The sequence below is a fragment of the Aplidium turbinatum genome, chromosome 2 (genome assembly GCF_918807975.1).
Source record: "Aplidium turbinatum chromosome 2, kaAplTurb1.1, whole genome shotgun sequence".
Classification (NCBI taxonomy): domain Eukaryota; kingdom Metazoa; phylum Chordata; class Ascidiacea; order Aplousobranchia; family Polyclinidae; genus Aplidium; species Aplidium turbinatum.
The window spans coordinates 48799307-48818077 of NC_137473.1; the positions used below are offsets into that span (position 1 = coordinate 48799307).

Sequence of the window (18771 nt, forward strand, 5' to 3'; positions counted from 1 at the left end):
TTGGGGCCAAATTGTCTAGTTTATAAGAAATTTATTATGTTTTACTGTTACACAGATTTTTGTTATGGCATTTTAATCTTAAATAACTTGCTAAGCTAGATTTAAAATTTGTTGTTTATGACATAGTTTGCCGTATTGCATTTATTTAAATTGAAAAACTTTCCTGCAATTTGGGAAAAATAACTTACCGTACATTGAGTTATTCAAGGATCTAGCCTTTTAATTGTATGATATGACTAATTGTTAGACCATAGCAGCTCTTATAATATGCTATGTTTTAACATAGCAGCATATCAAAAGTTAGTTGTAAAGTTTTTCGTATTTTTTTTTCAACACTAAAGATATTTTCAACTGGAGATACACGACATATGACGTCACACGCCTACTTGCATGTTGACACCGGTGCAGTGGAGAAGTGTGAATCTGCGTAAGTAATGCAAGAACGAAAAATTAGATTGCAAAAGCCATAACTTGGGGTGTCTGAAGGTATGCCAGTAAAAAGTTTTAATGTTAGATATTTGACATTCTATATATGACATTTGTAGCACTGAAGATGAAGACAGTTTAGTTTTCGAAAAGTTTGTTGAGCATGAGTTTAGTTTCTACATTTTGGGCTCTTTACTTTTTGAATACATGAACCAGGAGTTCCAATCATTTCGCTTCTAAAGCGCATTTTTTTTTAAATTTTAACACGCACCTGACCATTGACCAATGACCACTGCCAAATGTCTTTTATAATTTTACTGCTGCGCACTGATAGAATGCACTGTGCTGTAGGCCTAGTTGCTTGTTTCTTGTTAGCAATATTGCAAGGTACAAGAAAAAGAAAGGTGTGGCTTTTCTTATCTAACCAACAAAGCCGCTTCAAGAGCGTCAAATTTGGATTTTGTAGTTTGAAGCCAAAGCAATACGATCGATCTTTTAATAAAGACAAACACGGTTTATTTGTTGACATTTCTGCCTCCCGTAGAACAAGGATTCAATTGTGGTTTGATTATTTACTTTATCCTTTTCAAGCAAACTGTCATGTTGTCACTTTAAAGTTTGCTATGCAGATTATCTCAACCACCAAAAAAAAATTTATTCGACCACTTTTCAATACAACCAATGGCCCTTTAGTGTAACACATAATAGCCTACATACTATTACCAGAACTTAAATGATATGAAAGTCTAAATTCTTTGAACGGGTAAGTCTATTATAACGTTATGAAAATGTCACTGGGGCTCTTGCTTCTGTCACTTCTAGTTTTCAATATGAAGGTTTATCTGATTACATTTTTGAAGTCGATGATTTCACAGAGGTGGATTAATAAAATTACAAGCACAGCAATCAGTTTACACGCAAGATAACAAACCAAAATATTCTCGCAGTAAACGATAGATTAAGCATTGAAATTATTTTAATAAGCAAGTTAACAGTTTAGAACAAATACCGATCATTTCCGCTTAACTTTGAATGCTTTTAAACTCTATTGTTTGTGTAAACAGCAAACTAAAAACTAGCATAACAAACTTGTATCTTCACCGAAACATGTCATGACCACAGTTTGTTGTCAATTGCCATTGCAGCAATTTGTCAGTCTTGAAGCTCTCGTGGTTGTGCATTTTTTTGCATCATTTTAGGTTAAGTAACGTTCTAATGATGAAAACTATCTTTAATTTTATTCCGGTGACAAGTTCAAGATGGTGAACGCTTTGACATCAATAAGAGGAGTGGTGCTTTTAACAAACGAAATTTTTGTTTACGCAACCCAATGTGGGCGGAAATTCCGACTAGATTGCATGAGGTGATTTGCTTAGGTCTGCTTGTTGTTCTTGTAAGTAGAAAACTTCAGCCAGAATTTAGGTCAATTACACGTCATATAGTTTTCACTCGCATTGAAAGTGATTTTATGGTAACAAGTTAACTTCTTTTTCTCCATCAGAATTTTTTGGCCCGGGCTGGTGCCATTAAATGAACATTCCACCGCACTTTACAAGTTAAGTTAGAAGCTACAACTTTCTAGAAATTTACTACATAAACATTAAAATATAGCATTTTAAACGTATGATGTAGTCTAACACATGCCGCAGTTGTCAGTGCAGAAACGCTACTGCCACTAAAAGTACACACCATTGGTCGGTATGGTTTCATTTAATGTCAATAAATTTTATGCAAACTGTGATTTAATGTTATAGCATGGCTTGTATTGTTTTTGCGTTTCCACTTTCAATTTCATTTTTTTGCAATTGTTTTATTTGAATTTTCTACACCAATGTTCAACCGTTGCCGGAAATCTTTCTATGTAGATCAATTTCTCAGAGTTTTACTCGTTGTGACCGTATTTTGGATTTTGTGTGGATTCTACGTTATGCTGTAAGTTGTTGGCCAAATGTGAAAATTTTGATTTTACATTATTTTATTTTTGCCAAGTTAAAATTTTTAGGTAAAATGTAAAATATGGCCATTGAGACAGCTCTTGCAATAATTAAAAATATGAGACTATAGTCAAGGTGAATTTCTTTTTTTGGCTTTATTCTCACTTCAAGTAGGATCGCCGGTGCAGACTGCAGTCCTCCACATCACTCTGTCAGCAGCATCTTCTTTCTTCACTCCAACTATTTCAATATCGTTTGTCACTTAATCTCTCCATCTTCTTTTTGGCCTCCCTCGCCTCCTTTTACTAACTTTCAGTCAAGGGGAAGTTAAAAAACCTTATATTGCATTATTGTGGCAAAAGTGATGCTAACATATCTAATCTGAGACAAAGCGTACCACAAATATGTCCAAGTACACATGTTGCTTTGTTTACATAAATTTGACATTAGGAAACTGATAGATTTGTCATGGCTATTATGGTAACAATTAAGACCGTTAAAAATTGACTTACATAGCAAGATGTCCGGCCGTGTTTAAGTGGGCCGTGGTTCAACGTTTGCTTATACAAACGTGCATAAAATAAGTCAACGCTTTTTTTTCGTTCATCTTATCTCTTTACATAAACATCTTTCCGTTAACATTAGTGATCACAAGGTTTAGTATGCTTTGGTTTTCTTTTGTTTTGCCATAACTGCATTCGGTGGATAGAAAACAATGCATCACTAACATGATGTTTGATATCATTTTAAATAAAAAAAAACAAGTTTTCAAAAACGTGCTTCAAAAGTCTGCTTTGTGTTGACCAAAAGTTTTCTTCTCTTGTTTTTTTTTTTATGATGAATAGTGTGAAGTTTCATTCAAAGATCCCTTGTAGATTGCACGTCCCCAAATAAATTACACAATAACGGAAACAAAATTGATGCATAAACAAAATAGTTTATAAAAAATCTTCGACTCATCTGAACGAATTATCTCAAAAGCTGCTACTGCTGTGATTTAATTGTAGCGTTTGTTATTGAAAGTGCCTCTCACAAGAAACGTACAAAACTAATTCAGAAATTTGTTTAAGGTTTGAAAGAATTCCACGTCAAATTTCCATCTACGTAGCATAACAGTTTATTATTGTTATCAGGCAACTGAAGGTTAAAATGGCTTGTGATTGAATCTGCGAGCAAAACAAGGAAATGATTTTCTGTGAGATCGTTTCGATAAAGTCATCTGGGTGGAGCTATTATTTTTGAGTTATAGTAAGCTCTTTTCCAGTTAGCGTGATGCAAATTAGCGATATTTCTTCAATGTTAGTCAAAAACAGGACAACGTTAAAAACGTTAAATATGGTCAGGTGTTTGTCATTTGTTACCATAGAGATATCCAATTGAGAGAATAAGTACGATAAAGAAAAAAAATGAAAATTTCTGGTTTTCTTCATTTTTTCTTGATGCACTCAGACGGGTTTGAATGTCTTTGGATAGAAGCCTGCGGCTGACTATTGCAGTGACAATATATTTATTATTGACTATTTTCAAGGTCTCTTGAGCTTCAAAAAACGTTTGCTGTTTTAGATGTGTGGGTACGACAGGGTCACATTAGATTGTGACCCTGACATTAGATTGATTTAACTTAATAGGAATTTCTTGATCAGGGTTTGCAGATTTTTTGCCACCAGCAAGAGATTAAATATCACAACAGAGCAAGCGACGGCAGCTTTCGCGTTTGGTAAATTTGAAGTGGCCTTTACTGTAGTTAGAGCAGTAACAAAAATATAAATAGGAATTGTTTGCACCATCATAATTTTTCAAGAAAGAAAAAGTGTGGAGTGAGGATATGCCTTACTTATGACACCAGTAAAACGTAGCTTACCTATGACCATGAGTAACTTATTTAATAATGTTGTAACTTATTGAGAGATTAAATTGCCGCGCAAACGCCTGCATTTGAAACGAAACTAAATTGATAATTGAATATCGATTTAAAGTTTCATGTCATAGGCCACTGCAAAGAAACAAGCTGAAGACAAAGCCTTCGCCAACAAGCGCACAGCAATAAAGGTTGTTTTTCTGAAAAGCAAAACGTCAAAACTGTGGATTCAGATTGCTGATATTTTGCGTAAAATACGTACGATATGACCCACTTTTAGCTTGGTTGCTCAATGGTTGCAAATTTAAGTAGTTTTATAGAAGTGGTTGAACTTGAGTAGGCCTACTGGTGCTCATTCATCTCCACTTTCAACAACATTGCCAACATAGCCTACTATAGCTACCATTTATGTACTCTATCCTATTCGATACTCAAATAGCACAAAAGCGCTACATCATTAAAGTAAGTTTTTTGCGGAAAAACATAAATGAAATGTGTATTTTGTTTCAGAATTAAAAGTTTGTGCTTTAAACGAATGCAGAGTGAAAGGAGTGATAATGAAAAGGCGATAATCTTCCGAAAGTGACGTACATGTATTTTCGAAAGCTGTAAAGGTACTGCCGTTTTGCGTTATCATGGGTTCAGGTGCATCTAAACGGATGGATTCGAGGGCTCAACTTGAGGAAAAAGAAAAGAAAACTTTACTCAAAGTAAATTGTTACGACTCTTAGAGTTAGATGCACCACCAGCAGATTATTTTATCTAAAATCGGCCGATTTACCAACTTACTGTAACTTACGGACTAATTTATTTTCTTACTCAAATCATAATCGTCTGATTGGCATGTAATGGCGATTATTGTTCTATCGTTAAACTTGGCGCAATTGATCCTTGATGGAGTAATCGGGTGTTTAGCTTAATCAGCAGCCTAAACAATCTGCTGTTAGTGCATCCAACTCTTATTGTTCTTTCTAATGCGCTATTTAGTAAAAAATATCTTGCATGAAAGGTAGGGGCGGATCAAGCAAGTAGCCATGGGGGATGGAGCGATTTCAACAAAAAACAATGATGTGCAGATCTAAACTAATCCAACCTTGCGAATGCACTATGAATAAAGTTACTTTTCTGTGTTTTATGGGGGGGGGGGGGGGGCGAACACCACGATCGCCCTCCCCTGGATCCGCTACTGATGAAACGCAGAATGAAAGAAAGAGTTTTTTTTTTAAAGAATGCTTTTACATTTTGTTTCATAGGCTACCTTAAAGATGAACTAAACATAAAGCAACTTATCTGCTGTGATATAATTTCTATGCCTTTACAGTAGAAGTATGTCATCATAGTCTGACTCATATCAGACAGCACCAGTTAAATAATGTATAATGTGTTTTGTATAAAATCGTTCTTTGCAGACCTTAACTGGTCACACTGGTGGCATAAACTGCATGGACGTTGCAGAGAATTTGCTTTTAACTGGATCTGACGACAGAACTGCTCGCTTATGGGATCTTTTAACTTATGAATGCAAGGTAAATTTTTCATTAACACATTGCCAATATTCGTCTTCTTCTGTTCAAAATGCGCAATATCATAGTCAAGTAAGCAATTTAACAACGTTCAGACGTTTTAAGAAAATTTTGAAGCGATGAGAAAACATTTTTTAAGAACTTCACAAATCTAATGTAGCCTACTGTGGGCCAAAAATTCAGCTTGAAAACCGATGAAAAGGCCATCTCAAAACATGAAAGATCAATTCAAAATCTGTTTCTTAAACCGAGATTTTTGATCCGATCTGGAAACATTGCTGGCTTTAGAGCGTTAGCAAATGCAAAATCATTTTGATGCAAACAAATAAACAATATCCTGAAATTACAAGTCACAAAAGACGTACTGATACTTATAAGCAGTAGCGTTGACAAGAGAGTGCAAGGGGTACTTTTATATCCTAGCCGGGGTGATTTTAGGGGTTCGTAACCATTTCAAGGGGCCAGGAAATTTAAAAAAATCACTTCGTATTCGCTGGATACAATGTGTTTTTCTTGGAAGTGTCTATACTGTATATTTGAGGCCCGAAGGTCTTATTGGTACTTGGCAAAACTATCCTTTCAATGACTCTGCTTCCAAAGAGCACTAATACTAGCCCATGGATGATAAAAATCCATTGATGATGATTTGACTGTTGAAACTTGTCAACCACTTAACAAATTTGCTGCTTTTTGTCATTGTAATCGAGGCCCATTCAAACATTGTGGGTTTGTTTTAAATTTGAACACCTTCTTAATGTACGATTAGCTGAGAGTAAATTCTGTTTAGTATACTGTATAACTATATATGTTATAAATATGCCTTCTAAAAATATAGCAGCTATATAGTATTTACAATAAGTTATAATTTCGGAATAAAGTTTGGTTTCTTGTACTGCAGGCAAGGCAACACATAACAACACAATAGGATCGGGCCGAAAGAGTTTAACTGCTCAAATTATTTGTAGCATGTGCCATATATTATTGCAATGCTCACTCCTAGCGTTTGTTTTTCATTGCTTGCCGGTTATATTACTGGGTTTGAATAAAACTTATACAATAGTTTTAACAAGAAAACTACATTTTTGATGGAACAAAGTAGCCTACCTGTGGGTGATGAGACTTTTAAACAACAAAAACTTAAAAGACCGGGGTAGGCTACGCTACAGTCTAACGAAAAATGAATTTGCCAGGTAAACACTGCTCAAAAAACAGATAGACCTAAAAGAAGTTTTGATCTCTATAAATGCGATATCACGTTACCTTGGTTCATACAAAAGTAACAATTAAAAGTCTTTATGAATACAGATGATAAGCCAATCATACAAGAACACAGCTATAGTTGCACAAGCAGCAGTTGTTTCCTTGAAAACCTTTCAACTAATTGTCAAGCTGTCATTTAATTAAAATGATTTTAAGTTGGCTACCTTGTAATTTTATGAAGTTATTGCGATTTTTGTACATTTTGGTTTTAATTACACTCCTGACAATTTTTAAAACCTGCAATTATAAATCAATCCTTCGCTTTGATCAAAAGTCCCTTCACTAATAGTATATGACAAGAAGTCATGACACTTTAAATTTGGAAGATTGCTGGCATGCTCTCTTATCAATACGTAAATCACAATACACACCTATCTCTATATGCTCTTCCAAACAAACCATTTAAGGACAAATTCTTAGACCCAGCCCAAGGCGATAGGTAATCAAAAAGATTTGACAAGGCTTAAGTAGCAAAATATTCATTCATGATTGTGCTATTTTGACATCAACACATTCAAGTACGGATCCAACCTGTAATTGTATGTAGAAAGTCCACCATAACTAATATTGTAGCTGCACATCCAACTATGTGGGATCGGCGGTGCTATTTTTTAATTCCGCAGTGATCCTACCATTATTTACTTGCATCAGACAAAAATTTTCAAATTCAAACCAAAACAACACACAAAAATAAAAGACATAACAGCAGCCGCGCGAATAAAGCCATAAGACAATCCAACACAACCACAGGCAGGGCTGTTGAGAGGATAATTTGAGCCCGGTACCAATGAGTTTTATAAAAACGTACTATATCTAAAGAATATAAGGTCGTTTCTTCAAGTTCCCGAGCCCCTTGGAGAGGCAACCGGCCCCCAAAATCATTCGGGCCCGGGTTTTAAAGTAACCCCTGGACTCCCCTGTCAACGCTCCTAACTACAGGTGAATGAAATTTAGTAATGTGATCTGCTCTGTGAAACTTGATAGACACTCTTTATTCAAGAGTGAAAGCAATGAATAGATCACAAAGCAAAAAAAGCCTTGCAATGAAATATTGCTGTTAAAGGCAATTGTAGTATTGCTGATTTGTACTTGAAGTTAACCGGTTAAGCATGGATGACTCAATTTCTGAATTTCTAAAAGACCGCATTTGTGTCTTCTGCGTGTCTTGGAAAACAGCGCCTTCTTCACACTCGAGATGATATCGGTTCGATAATCATCATGCACACACACGTCCATGTTCTGTATAGCCGAGTAGTTAGAATACTGGTTCGACGCTCAAAAGGATTCCGATTCGATACCGTGCAAGAGTATTTGGCTGTGTCTTCGGCAGTACACTGAAAAACGTGCCTGAAAGGTGGACATGAAGATTGAGTTTTTTACTTTCCGTTCTCTTAATCTAAATCCTCAACCACCGGACGCAAGCTTGAATATGAAGACCTTTTATGGGATAAAGAACTTTTCAGTTGCGCGATTCAAATGCGCAATGCGCATGTTATGTTGATAGGTCATCTCAGTGACTTACAAACCTTAGTTTGTCTGCTGTTTGTGTTTTTCCACGTATAGGCAATGACATGACGGACTTCTGATCTTGTCAAAAATTGAACACTCTCGATGCTTCATATTATGTCGGATTTTAATGATAACTTTAATCTTGTTCCACCTAAAATAAGTTGGCGTGACACATCGTCAATAGACTACAACTTTACGTGACAACAGCCAACTTTTCTATATATGTGCAGTCGTTTGCCAAGGCAACCGAATTGAGTCACTTCTGTAAAACTTAACAAGGTCGTTAATTATTTGAAATGATTGAAGGTGTAGCAAAAAATAAATAAACTGTCCATCAGTGAAAGTAATCTAAACAGTCAAGTAGGCCAAATTCATTTAAATGATGCCGTACATATATTTTGTAATGCAAAGTATAGCCTACATTCACAAACTGCACTTCGATTAGTTATTTCTAGGGTAAATTTGTGTTGCTAGATAAGATTATTTTTATAAGTTTAAAGGATTTGAGCATTGCAGCCTGTATGACATTGTGACAATGTACGGCCAAACGCCGGGCAGAAAAATGAGCAATCATTTGCTTTTCGAAATCTTTTCCATTGTGATAATACTGTACAAAAGGAATGCGGATGCAGCACGTGGGTGGAAGCATCGAAAGATATCACATGTCACCGAGTGTCGCCTTAACACAGCCGCGCACTCTTCAGTGACATCGAAGTGACGTTTTTTTGAGTGTCGTGCAGCAGTTCTCAGCACTTATATAAAAAAAAAAAACAGAGTAAAATCTTTTCATCAAAAGAAAAATGTTGTATTGTTAATGATACATTTATGGCTTAGCTAATGCACTATTTCAGCTTCAATGAAAAAAAGAAGTTGTTATATCTAGCTCTTGTTAACAATGTTGACATAGTTTGAAGCCGCAGTACCAAACGTATTTGTTTAAGATTTACAGTAAAAGCGAAAATGTAGCCGTTTGTAAACAAACATTTAAGATAGCGATAAGAAGAATAGCAATGTTTCACAATAATTTTCTGTGTATCTTTGCGCTACTGTTACAAAAAATAAATCGATTTTTCCAAAACGAAAATACCTGGATATCAAATGGGCCGATACATTTTTTAATGTCTTCTTAAAACGTTTTTATCAAGTTGCTTGTAGTATAAGCTTACTTTTTGTATAGATTTGTGGTCCAAATCAGCAGAACAGATTTACGCAACACGTGCTGTTCTACGAATTACGCATGCTGCTATTGACCTTGCAACAACGTAGTTAAAAACTATTTGAAATTTTAGTTGCTTTTTTAAATATCGCTAGTTGTGCTGCAAATTATTGCACCATGTTTGGCTCAACTAATAATAATAAATAATGTTATGGTTTTATTTTTTTGTCGCTCTACAAGTGCTAAGGTCTTTTAGCGACAGGGCTCGTGATGATATTCTAAACCTGATAAAAAATTAAAAATGAGCCCTGTCACTAAAAGATCTCAGCAGTTCTTGAGCGGTAGCGGTAGTTATCATCCGATTTATTGTTACTGTCTCCTGCAAGAAAGAACACAATCTGAATCATTTTTAAAGTTTTTAGTATTATACTTGACCTGAAATCGATTTTAGATCTACCAGCACTGAAGCCTGGTTTTATTTATTGTCGCTCTACCACTGCTAAGGTCTTTTTGCGACAGGGCTTATTTTAAATTTTATATCTGGTTTACGATGTCATCACATTATTACCGGATGTATTCTCACTGCAAGAAAGAACACAATCGATACCGTTTTTAAAGTCTTTGGTTTGACTCTCGACTTCAAATCTACCAGCACCAGAGCCTAAGACTAAACCACTCGGTCACTGAGTTGGTTGATTGTGTGGTGCAACTGTCAAGTGACGTAACATACCATCAACACAGCAATCGACTTGATTCTCATTTTCAACCATTCCAACAGGTTGTGCTGGAAGGACACGGCGGCTACATCACTTGCTGCAGGATATGGCAAGGTGCGTTTGCTCTGACAGGCAGCTTCGACAAGACCATCAGAAAATGGAATACCGCTTCAGGAAACTGCGTCTTAAAGTTAGAGCGCCACAGGTAAAGATTTAATAATAATTTAACCTTATCATGATCTATTAAATTTGGAACAAAAAATACCAGATTGGAAGTGTGTGTCTACGTTTAACAATATGCGTCCATAAAAGCAATTACTGTAGATAGTCCTTGGGTTACATTTGCTTACGAAACTTTGTGTTGACGTAAGTCTGACTTGCACGACCATAGAACCAAATTGCATTGCAATAGCTTTAGAATAACCAAACTAAATAGACATTTAGAGCGATTTGGCTTTGTAGCAAACTCCGAAATAAAACTTTATTCTCTAAAAACACTATTCAATTTGCATGTAGTTAACATACGAAAATGTAAGAAAAATGCTAACACATTTTTGTATTACCAAACGTTAGGGTAGAATCAACCATGAACAAAACAGACAAGATTATTGAAAATCATGTTTAACCTCATGTTTTTTATTTCTTTGAAGTATGTCACAGACCTTGTAGATGATATTATCAATAAATTTGCACTCTAATAATATCGTCGTGCGTTCCAATGAACACGATATTAAATACGTCACAAAAAGCGTTCAGATAACTGCTACTGAATTATTCATCATTTAATTGTTGAAAGCCAGTTGCGAGATATTAATATAAGTTTTGACGTAAATGAAGTTCAGCACAGAACAGAAACTATTTTTTGTTATTTGCCGAGGAAACAGACTGAATGGTCTTTTTGTTCAACAACGTAGCAACTCTAAATTTGACATTTCTATCATCCTAAAGAGTTGTATTTTATGCATAAAGTCTCGTAATGATAATAATGTTATGGTTTTATTTATTGTCCCTCTGCAACTGGTATGATGGTCTTTTAGCTAAAGAGCTCATTTTTCATTTTACAGCATATCACGTTCACAATGTCATCACATTATTGCCCGACTTATTGTTACTGAGTTATGCAAGAAAGAGCACAATCGATATTGTTTCTAATGTCTTTGGTTCGATCCGACCTGGAATCGATCTCAGATCTACCAGCACCAGAGCCGAAGGCGAAACCACTCCGCCACTGACTTGGTTTATAAAATAAAAAGTTTTACGAAAACATACATTACCAAGAGAAGCAAAAGATTTCTGGATTTCGGTAGAGTCACATAACGTATCATGGACAGACACGTTCTGTCGCAGTTGGAGAAAGAACTAATTGCAATGATTTTTCTTTTGTTTGCGCATGACATTGCAGCCGTGCAGCCGTATGGTATAAAACAGCCAGCGGGAACTTCACTGTCGGTCTCGGTGACTTTGCTTGAATCAGCAGTTCAAAGCCTCTACAATGCGAAACTGCCAAGATTAAGCTCTTTATGAAGCTTTATCAGTCCAAGAATAAAATTTGTCCTCCATCATTCAATCAAACAGTTCAAGTGCTTAAAAATCTTACCTAGCACACTTTTTTTTAATGATTAACAAGAGCAAGAATCTTCTTAAAAGTGATAAAAAATTAGTTTGCGTCATTTTAATTGTGTGATTTTTCAGCGGAATGATTAATCGGTTGCTGTTATTTGGGAGCTTTCTTTTCTCTTCATCCTACGACAGCTCTGTTGTGTGTTGGGATATCCGCACCGGAGACGCATCCCGCATCTTCCGTGGTCATAAAAAAAGCGTTCTTCCTCTTGCCTATATAGAAGGATCAGACCATGACCCTGGAGGATGTACGGACATAGAAAATAACAAAGATTCTATCATCACTGGTAAGTGTCTTGCTGCCACGGTAGAGAACGTACCATTTTTATATACTTAAAATTTAATAGAATATTTTCACCAAGACCGATATACGGCAGCTTTTTACCAGACCTTGATTTGTGTAAGTTGCTGTGGAATTCTGTGACGATTTGTGTCAAAATATAAATAACTCAGTTGGTTAAGTTCCAGAATTTGTACACTAAGAAGCCTGAAGACCAAGCGGCGCTGGTTCGACTCTCGAGGTTTGCGCTTGAGCAACCCACTTCAAGGACTGCTTTCCATTCAGCGGCATCTAGTGGATGGAATAATTCACAGACAACAACACTTCAACAATTAAAAACTTACAATTGGAAAGTCTCTCTTAAAATACAATAAACTCTTAAAATACAATTGGAAACTCTCTCAATCTCGATGACCGGACGTAAATCAATGGTTTAAAGTCTCCATGCGAAACCTCCAGGAGAACTTATTAGAGGCTTTCTCAGTCCAAGAATAAATATCCAAAACAACAGAGAGCCAGACTATTGATAAAGCTTTGACAAACGCAACTTAGTGAGCAAAGTGTTTGAGACTTAGATTTACGACTTTAACGTTAGCTTATTTAATTTCCGCTTAGTTTTCGTCGTTTAACATGTTCTGTGTATTCCAGGTTCGATGGACAAAACAGCTCGTATGTGGAGCATCACATCTGCCACGTCATTGCGTACATTTCGAGGACACAAAGACGCCATCCTCTGTCTGGTAGTGGACAGGGAAAACAATATGCTGTTCACAGGTCCTGTCGTTAGATGTGTCAATTGTTGTCTACTCTTCCTGGCAGGCTACGCGTGCAATCAATAGCCTACTGTATGCGTTAACAACAACCAAGTCTGTCTTTACGAAAGGTTTACCTTTTAGCTCCAAATACGCACAATTCACTCTGTAAATCGTGTTGTAAGTCTTCAGGTTGTCATTTTTATAGTTGCTGTCATACATCCAGATCAACATTAGCCTATTTAAAACATCATATTGTATAAAAAATTGTTTCATTAATGAACGATGAGTATTTTTAATTTAAATTCTGAAAGTTGTGAAACGCAATGCAACATAGACTTGCACGAAATCTTTTGTAAAAAGGAAATTTAGACCACAAAGTAGGTTAGTACCATGCAATATTTTCAGGTGCAAAAAATTAAGTTACGTATGGTTAAAAGAAATGCAGTGCCGTACTTTATTAAAACGTCTGAAAAATATTCTAAAGTTTATGTTTAACGCTAAAAATTAATCTATATTTGTGAGGGGGAGAGGAGCAGCTTTTTATTGGAATATTAAGTTTTAAGCTTTCTATTGAAGCAATTTTTGCATGGTCAACAAATGTCACACTATCTGGGTTTAAATTACCATGAAAGCCGTTTGGTTTTCTTATTCGTACAAATAAGAATAAGCCGACATCAGTAAGAATATTGAGCTAGGCGTATACTGGTATCATTTCCTTTCATGCATTATTGATGAAGGAATTGTCTAGTTGTCGCTTGTGCAAGTTCTTAGTTTTTTACGATAAAAGTTAAGTAATTTTCGGCTATTTTTACGTTTTGATCGAAAGAAAGAGCAAATGAGTTTCCAGTGCTGGACTGAGTGTTATTCTTTCCAGGTGTAAACAAATATTTAAAGAGTTCAAATGTCTATATAAATACCTAAGGTCTATTCATTCTCGCAGTATACGTCTTAGAGGTCTTTGCTATTCTTCGTTGATCATATCCATATGGCTTAGAATTGTAAATGAAGCTCTGATGAAGCTCAATTGAACCTCCATCGTCACGATATGATAATTTTGTACAGAAATGTACGGCAAGGTCCAAAACAATTACAGAAGTTTATAAAATGATTCAAGAAATGTAAACTTTTTATAAACGTTGTTTTTTGGATTATCTGGCATCATTCCTCACAACTCCAAACACATCAAAGCAACGTTTATTCTATCGCCATTGCACCACTTGCTCAGATATTCAAAATATTTACTTTCTTGTTCTTCGTTTGGGGTTGCTTTTTTTTGCATGCAGCAATCATGTTGAAATTTTCCTTTTCCAGGATCCAAGGATAACACGATACGAAAGTGGAATTTGCTCACTGGGGGTGGCCTGAAAGTATTCAAAGGTCACGATGGGTCGGTGCTTTGTCTACAGGTGAATTGCAGTACAGTAGAACAACAAGATTTTAGTCAAGCTGTTACTAGATATAAATTTTCTAATCGTTTTGGGCATGTTTCTATATTTTTAATTGGCATTTATTGTTAAGGTTTAAACCGTGATTTAACACTTCCACTTTGATTTAACATTTTGTTTCGAATGTTCTTCGCTAGTTTTCAGTTGTCCAGACAAGTGAAAAGATGTTAAAGCAGTGCTACAATAATACATTTTGTAAATCAAATTAGAGTTGGAATCTCGTTTTCCTACCTTCAATATTTTGCTTAGAAGTGCTCCTGCTTAGTGGAAAACAATGGTCTGAACTTCGTTCGGTACTTTTCAGTTATCACTACTGTAAACCTCTGTGTAATCTAATCTTAGTTTTACTTCTGTGAAAGTTGAATTTTATGCTGCAGTAGCCTACCTCTGGCCTTGTTCATGGAATATTTGCAAAAATAAGATAAAACACTGTCCCCAAAAAAACGCCGCCTCAATCTTACCAAAATATCCATTATTTCAACTTGGGTATTGCAGCATTTGAAGATTGTTTTCAGTTGATTTAGTACTAATGCAAAGAGACCGAACAATCCTTTTTGACGTTGCTCACACGGTACCCGGACATTTTGCCGAATGGACAAATTGCCGAAAGGACTAATCGCCGAAAGGACTAAATGCCGATTGGACAAATTGCCGAAATTATACAAATGTATTATATGTATTATCATATAACCTAATCACATAAATATCATTCACAAACAGATTTCACTACTTATTCCTTTCGGCAATTTGTCCATTCGGCAAAATGTCCGCGCACGGTTCACACACAGGTGGGTACCGAATACGGTTGCAAGAGAAAAAAATCACCATGCAATATAAATTTATTAATATACGAAAAAAAACTATGTTTCAACTTATACACCCTTAGAAAAAATAAACAATGTTCTAATTCTGCAGCTCAACCACCGGTTGCTCTATAGCGCTAGCGCGGATACCACAGCACGGTGTTGGGTGGCTGAGTTTGGGGATACCACGAGAAAGTATGTCGGACATGACCACATGATCTCCGACATGAAAGTTCACCAAGGAATAGGTAAATTAGAAATCTAGCTAAAACTAGAAAAGAGTGTTCATGTTCTGATAATAGGCTATGCTTCATACATTAAAAAAGAACTTGTAGGCCCATTTACTGTAAGTAACAATCAACCTTAAATTTAAAAATAAATAGTTTTCAACAAAGCATCAATTTAAGTCATGTATTTGTACTTATGTAAGTCATGTAAGATCGTAGTTGAGTTTGGAGGTTTTGATCCTCTACCGACATTGAAAACCAACTTGAAAGCATATTGCAGTTTTAAAGTCACATAAACCTATCATTCACAGTTTTTACCGCTTCTGGGGATACCACTGTCAGAGCGTTTGAAGGAAAAGCAGGAACATTAAAACGAACTTTTAAAGGGCATAAATATCCAGTGAACTGTTTAGTGGTGAGTGCTAACTTATTTTTTATGATTTATAAAATAGTAATAGCCTTTTATGCACATTCAATCAAGGCTTACAGCTAAAAACAATTTCCATGCTATGCTATAGTACAATTTTGCTCTAAGTTGGCTACGTAAAGGTAGCATAATGCATATAGGCTAGTCATTTTTTGTGTCAATACAAAAACAATAAAATATCTAAAAACTGTAGGCGACTACGATACATGTAAACCTAATCAGCATGTAAAAGCTGCCGTAAGCTGCATGCCACAGCCGGTCATCTTTATTATTCTATTGCAGCCGCATGAAGACACGTTGTTGAGTGGCTCTTACGATGGAACCGTGAAAGTTTGGAATATCAGAACTCTGCTAAAAGATCGATTTGACAGCTCAAGCTCAACTCTGACGTCATCGATGAGGTCATCAGTGACACAGCAAGGCAATCGCTACGATGACAGCGTATCTGAGAGTGACGTATCCATAAAAAACGAAAATCGATTCAGCGACAGAAAGATAAAGAGAACTACTGTCGAGCTGCACAACGAAATAAATAAAAATAAAAGACAAACTGCCAGAAAAACAAGGGGTGGAAAAATTGCGCCTATGAGGGACACCAGAAACGGAAACAACAACTCGAATTCACGAGAAAGAATTAACTCTGGCCATCACAACAATAACCTTCAGGACATACCAGAAGATGACGACTACTACTATTGGGCTGAATCGTCCAATCAAAGCTCTTTGATCAATTTGAAAAACGTCACAGAAGACCCAACCTCGCCAAAAGCTTCACCAGCGTCCTGCAGCGGAAGGTACGCGAGAGAAGTTCTTTCCGCTAGGAGCGACAACATTTCTGAGTTGTCTTTATTGCAGAAGAATTCCAACAGTAGGTAAGCGACTTGTTGTTAATAAAAAGTCAAAATTTGCAAAAAATGCATGCAAACCAAATCCATTTATTTTGTTTCTAATCTTTTCTTTATACGGTATTTTTCTTCCAAAATTTTGCTTCTAAAAATCATCATAGTTGTCCACCCCGATAGCCCAGTTGGTTAGCGCGTGACTTCTGGAACGAAAAAGCTTCAAGACCAAGCGGCGCTGGTTCGACTCTCGGGATGTGCGCTTGAGCAACGCACGTTAAGGACTGCTCTCCATTCAGCGGCATCTAATGGATGAAATAATTCTCCGGCAACAAGACTTCAACAATCGGAGACTTCACTCTGTCCATCTCGGTGACCGAGCCTGCGTCAGTGATTCAAAGCCTCTACAAGTACGGTATGCGAAACTGCCAGGATTAAACTCTTCAAGAAGCTTTCCCAGTCCAAGGATAAATATTCAATCAATCAATTTATCAAGCTTCTTTTATCGGCTAATGAAAATTATTCAGCCTATTTCTACTCAGACCCAGCACAAAAGAATTCACCAAACGCGAGCTCTCAGACTTGTTGACCAAGAGACCTCGTACGGATTCAAGCAACTCGTCGCTTTACGTCAGCAGTACTGATCTGGTCGAGGAAGAAATTAAGATGTCCGCTTTTGAGACATTGTCTAATACGAGTGGCTATCACACAGCTGATGACGGTAGCCCAACGCTATTAAAGGAAAGCCCAAACAAGGGTACTGGGTCATCACGAGCTTCAACGGCTAATTCTGTAAAAGAAAATCGTCAAAAGATTTCTTCGGCTAGCTCGAGAATTTCAAGGATACCGACCTCAACCAAAAGTGGCAAGCGACAAACTCGTCGGAACGAAATTTCAGACGCAGACAACTTTTCAACCATGACTTCTTTAGAACAAATTAAACAGTACGAAACAGAACTTCTCAACTTAGCGGGACGATAATGCTGCTGGTGTCCAGTCTGTCACTTGGCAAAACTTATTCACCGCTCTGAGAAGCAAATTCACAGTCTTCACAAACTGGAAAGTTGTTTTAATTTTTAAATATAACTTTTGAAGACGAGGGAGGCTATGACCAAATAAGGTCATATCGTTTATTTATCGATTCTCTCTCAGCCAGCAAAATGCATTTTTCCTTACGTCTGTAGACAATAAATCAATGTAGAGACGACGAATTTTGCTAGCTGTGCTGCACTATCAACGCTTTTTACGAGCGACTGTAGCCTACATATTATATTTTTCTACATCCACAATGTAAATGTTTTCGTCCAAACCCATTTTGACTGTGAACAAAAATACGCAATCATTACGATTTTAATGGTCTTTGGTAAGAACCCATCTTGTACGAAGCCAAAGTCTACTAGAAGCAGTTAGTCCCCAACCTGCTACCGAGCTGGTCAAGGCATGGACTTCTAAATAGTACTATATAGTACTAATAGTACTAAATGCTACTATTTAGAAGTCCATGGTCAAGGACATGGAAAAATCAAGGACTACAACCTATATAATGTAGGTAAAATAGGCTTCAGTAGTCGACTGTAGGCTATATTGCACAGTTTGTGAGAAAAGGGTAGATGTTGCTGCCCGCAGGTTGTACTTTTTGCACATTGCGATACTTTTCTTGTTTTGGGAGTATTTGGTGTCTTTCGTTCAATTTGTGATTTTTTGTTTGCCCTTAGCCCCAGTGGCGTAGCCAGAAAAAAATTTTTGGGGGGGTCAAATATTTGATGAATTGAAGAGAACGATAAAGTGTTTGATTTAAGACATCGCCACCTGATGTGCAGTGGCGTATCCTGGTGGGTTAAACAAGGGAAGCTATAAAGCTGGCGGAGGGTTAGAGTGTGCCGAAGGCACGCGTATTCTAGGGGGGTCCGGGGCATGCTCCTCCGGAAAATTTTTGCAAAATTACACTCAAATAATGGATTATAGCGCTTTCTGGAAACACTTTCAGGGTAAT

The 18771-nt window shown here is 36.5% G+C and overlaps 1 protein-coding gene across 1 annotated transcript; it reads left to right on the top strand.

Moving 5' to 3' along the window:
- Positions 1-454: 454 nt before the first annotated feature.
- Positions 455-17816, top strand: LOC145764361 (uncharacterized). The gene is made up of 11 exons (XM_082575978.1): positions 455-486; positions 4729-4928; positions 5628-5744; positions 10445-10587; positions 12075-12289; positions 12931-13056; positions 14349-14443; positions 15398-15533; positions 15824-15927; positions 16222-16811; positions 17321-17816. The coding sequence occupies exons 2-11, from the start codon at positions 4854-4856 to the stop codon at positions 17757-17759; spliced, it is 2040 nt and encodes a 679-aa protein (XP_082432104.1). The 5' UTR covers positions 455-486; positions 4729-4853; the 3' UTR covers positions 17760-17816.
- Positions 17817-18771: the final 955 nt, after the last annotated feature.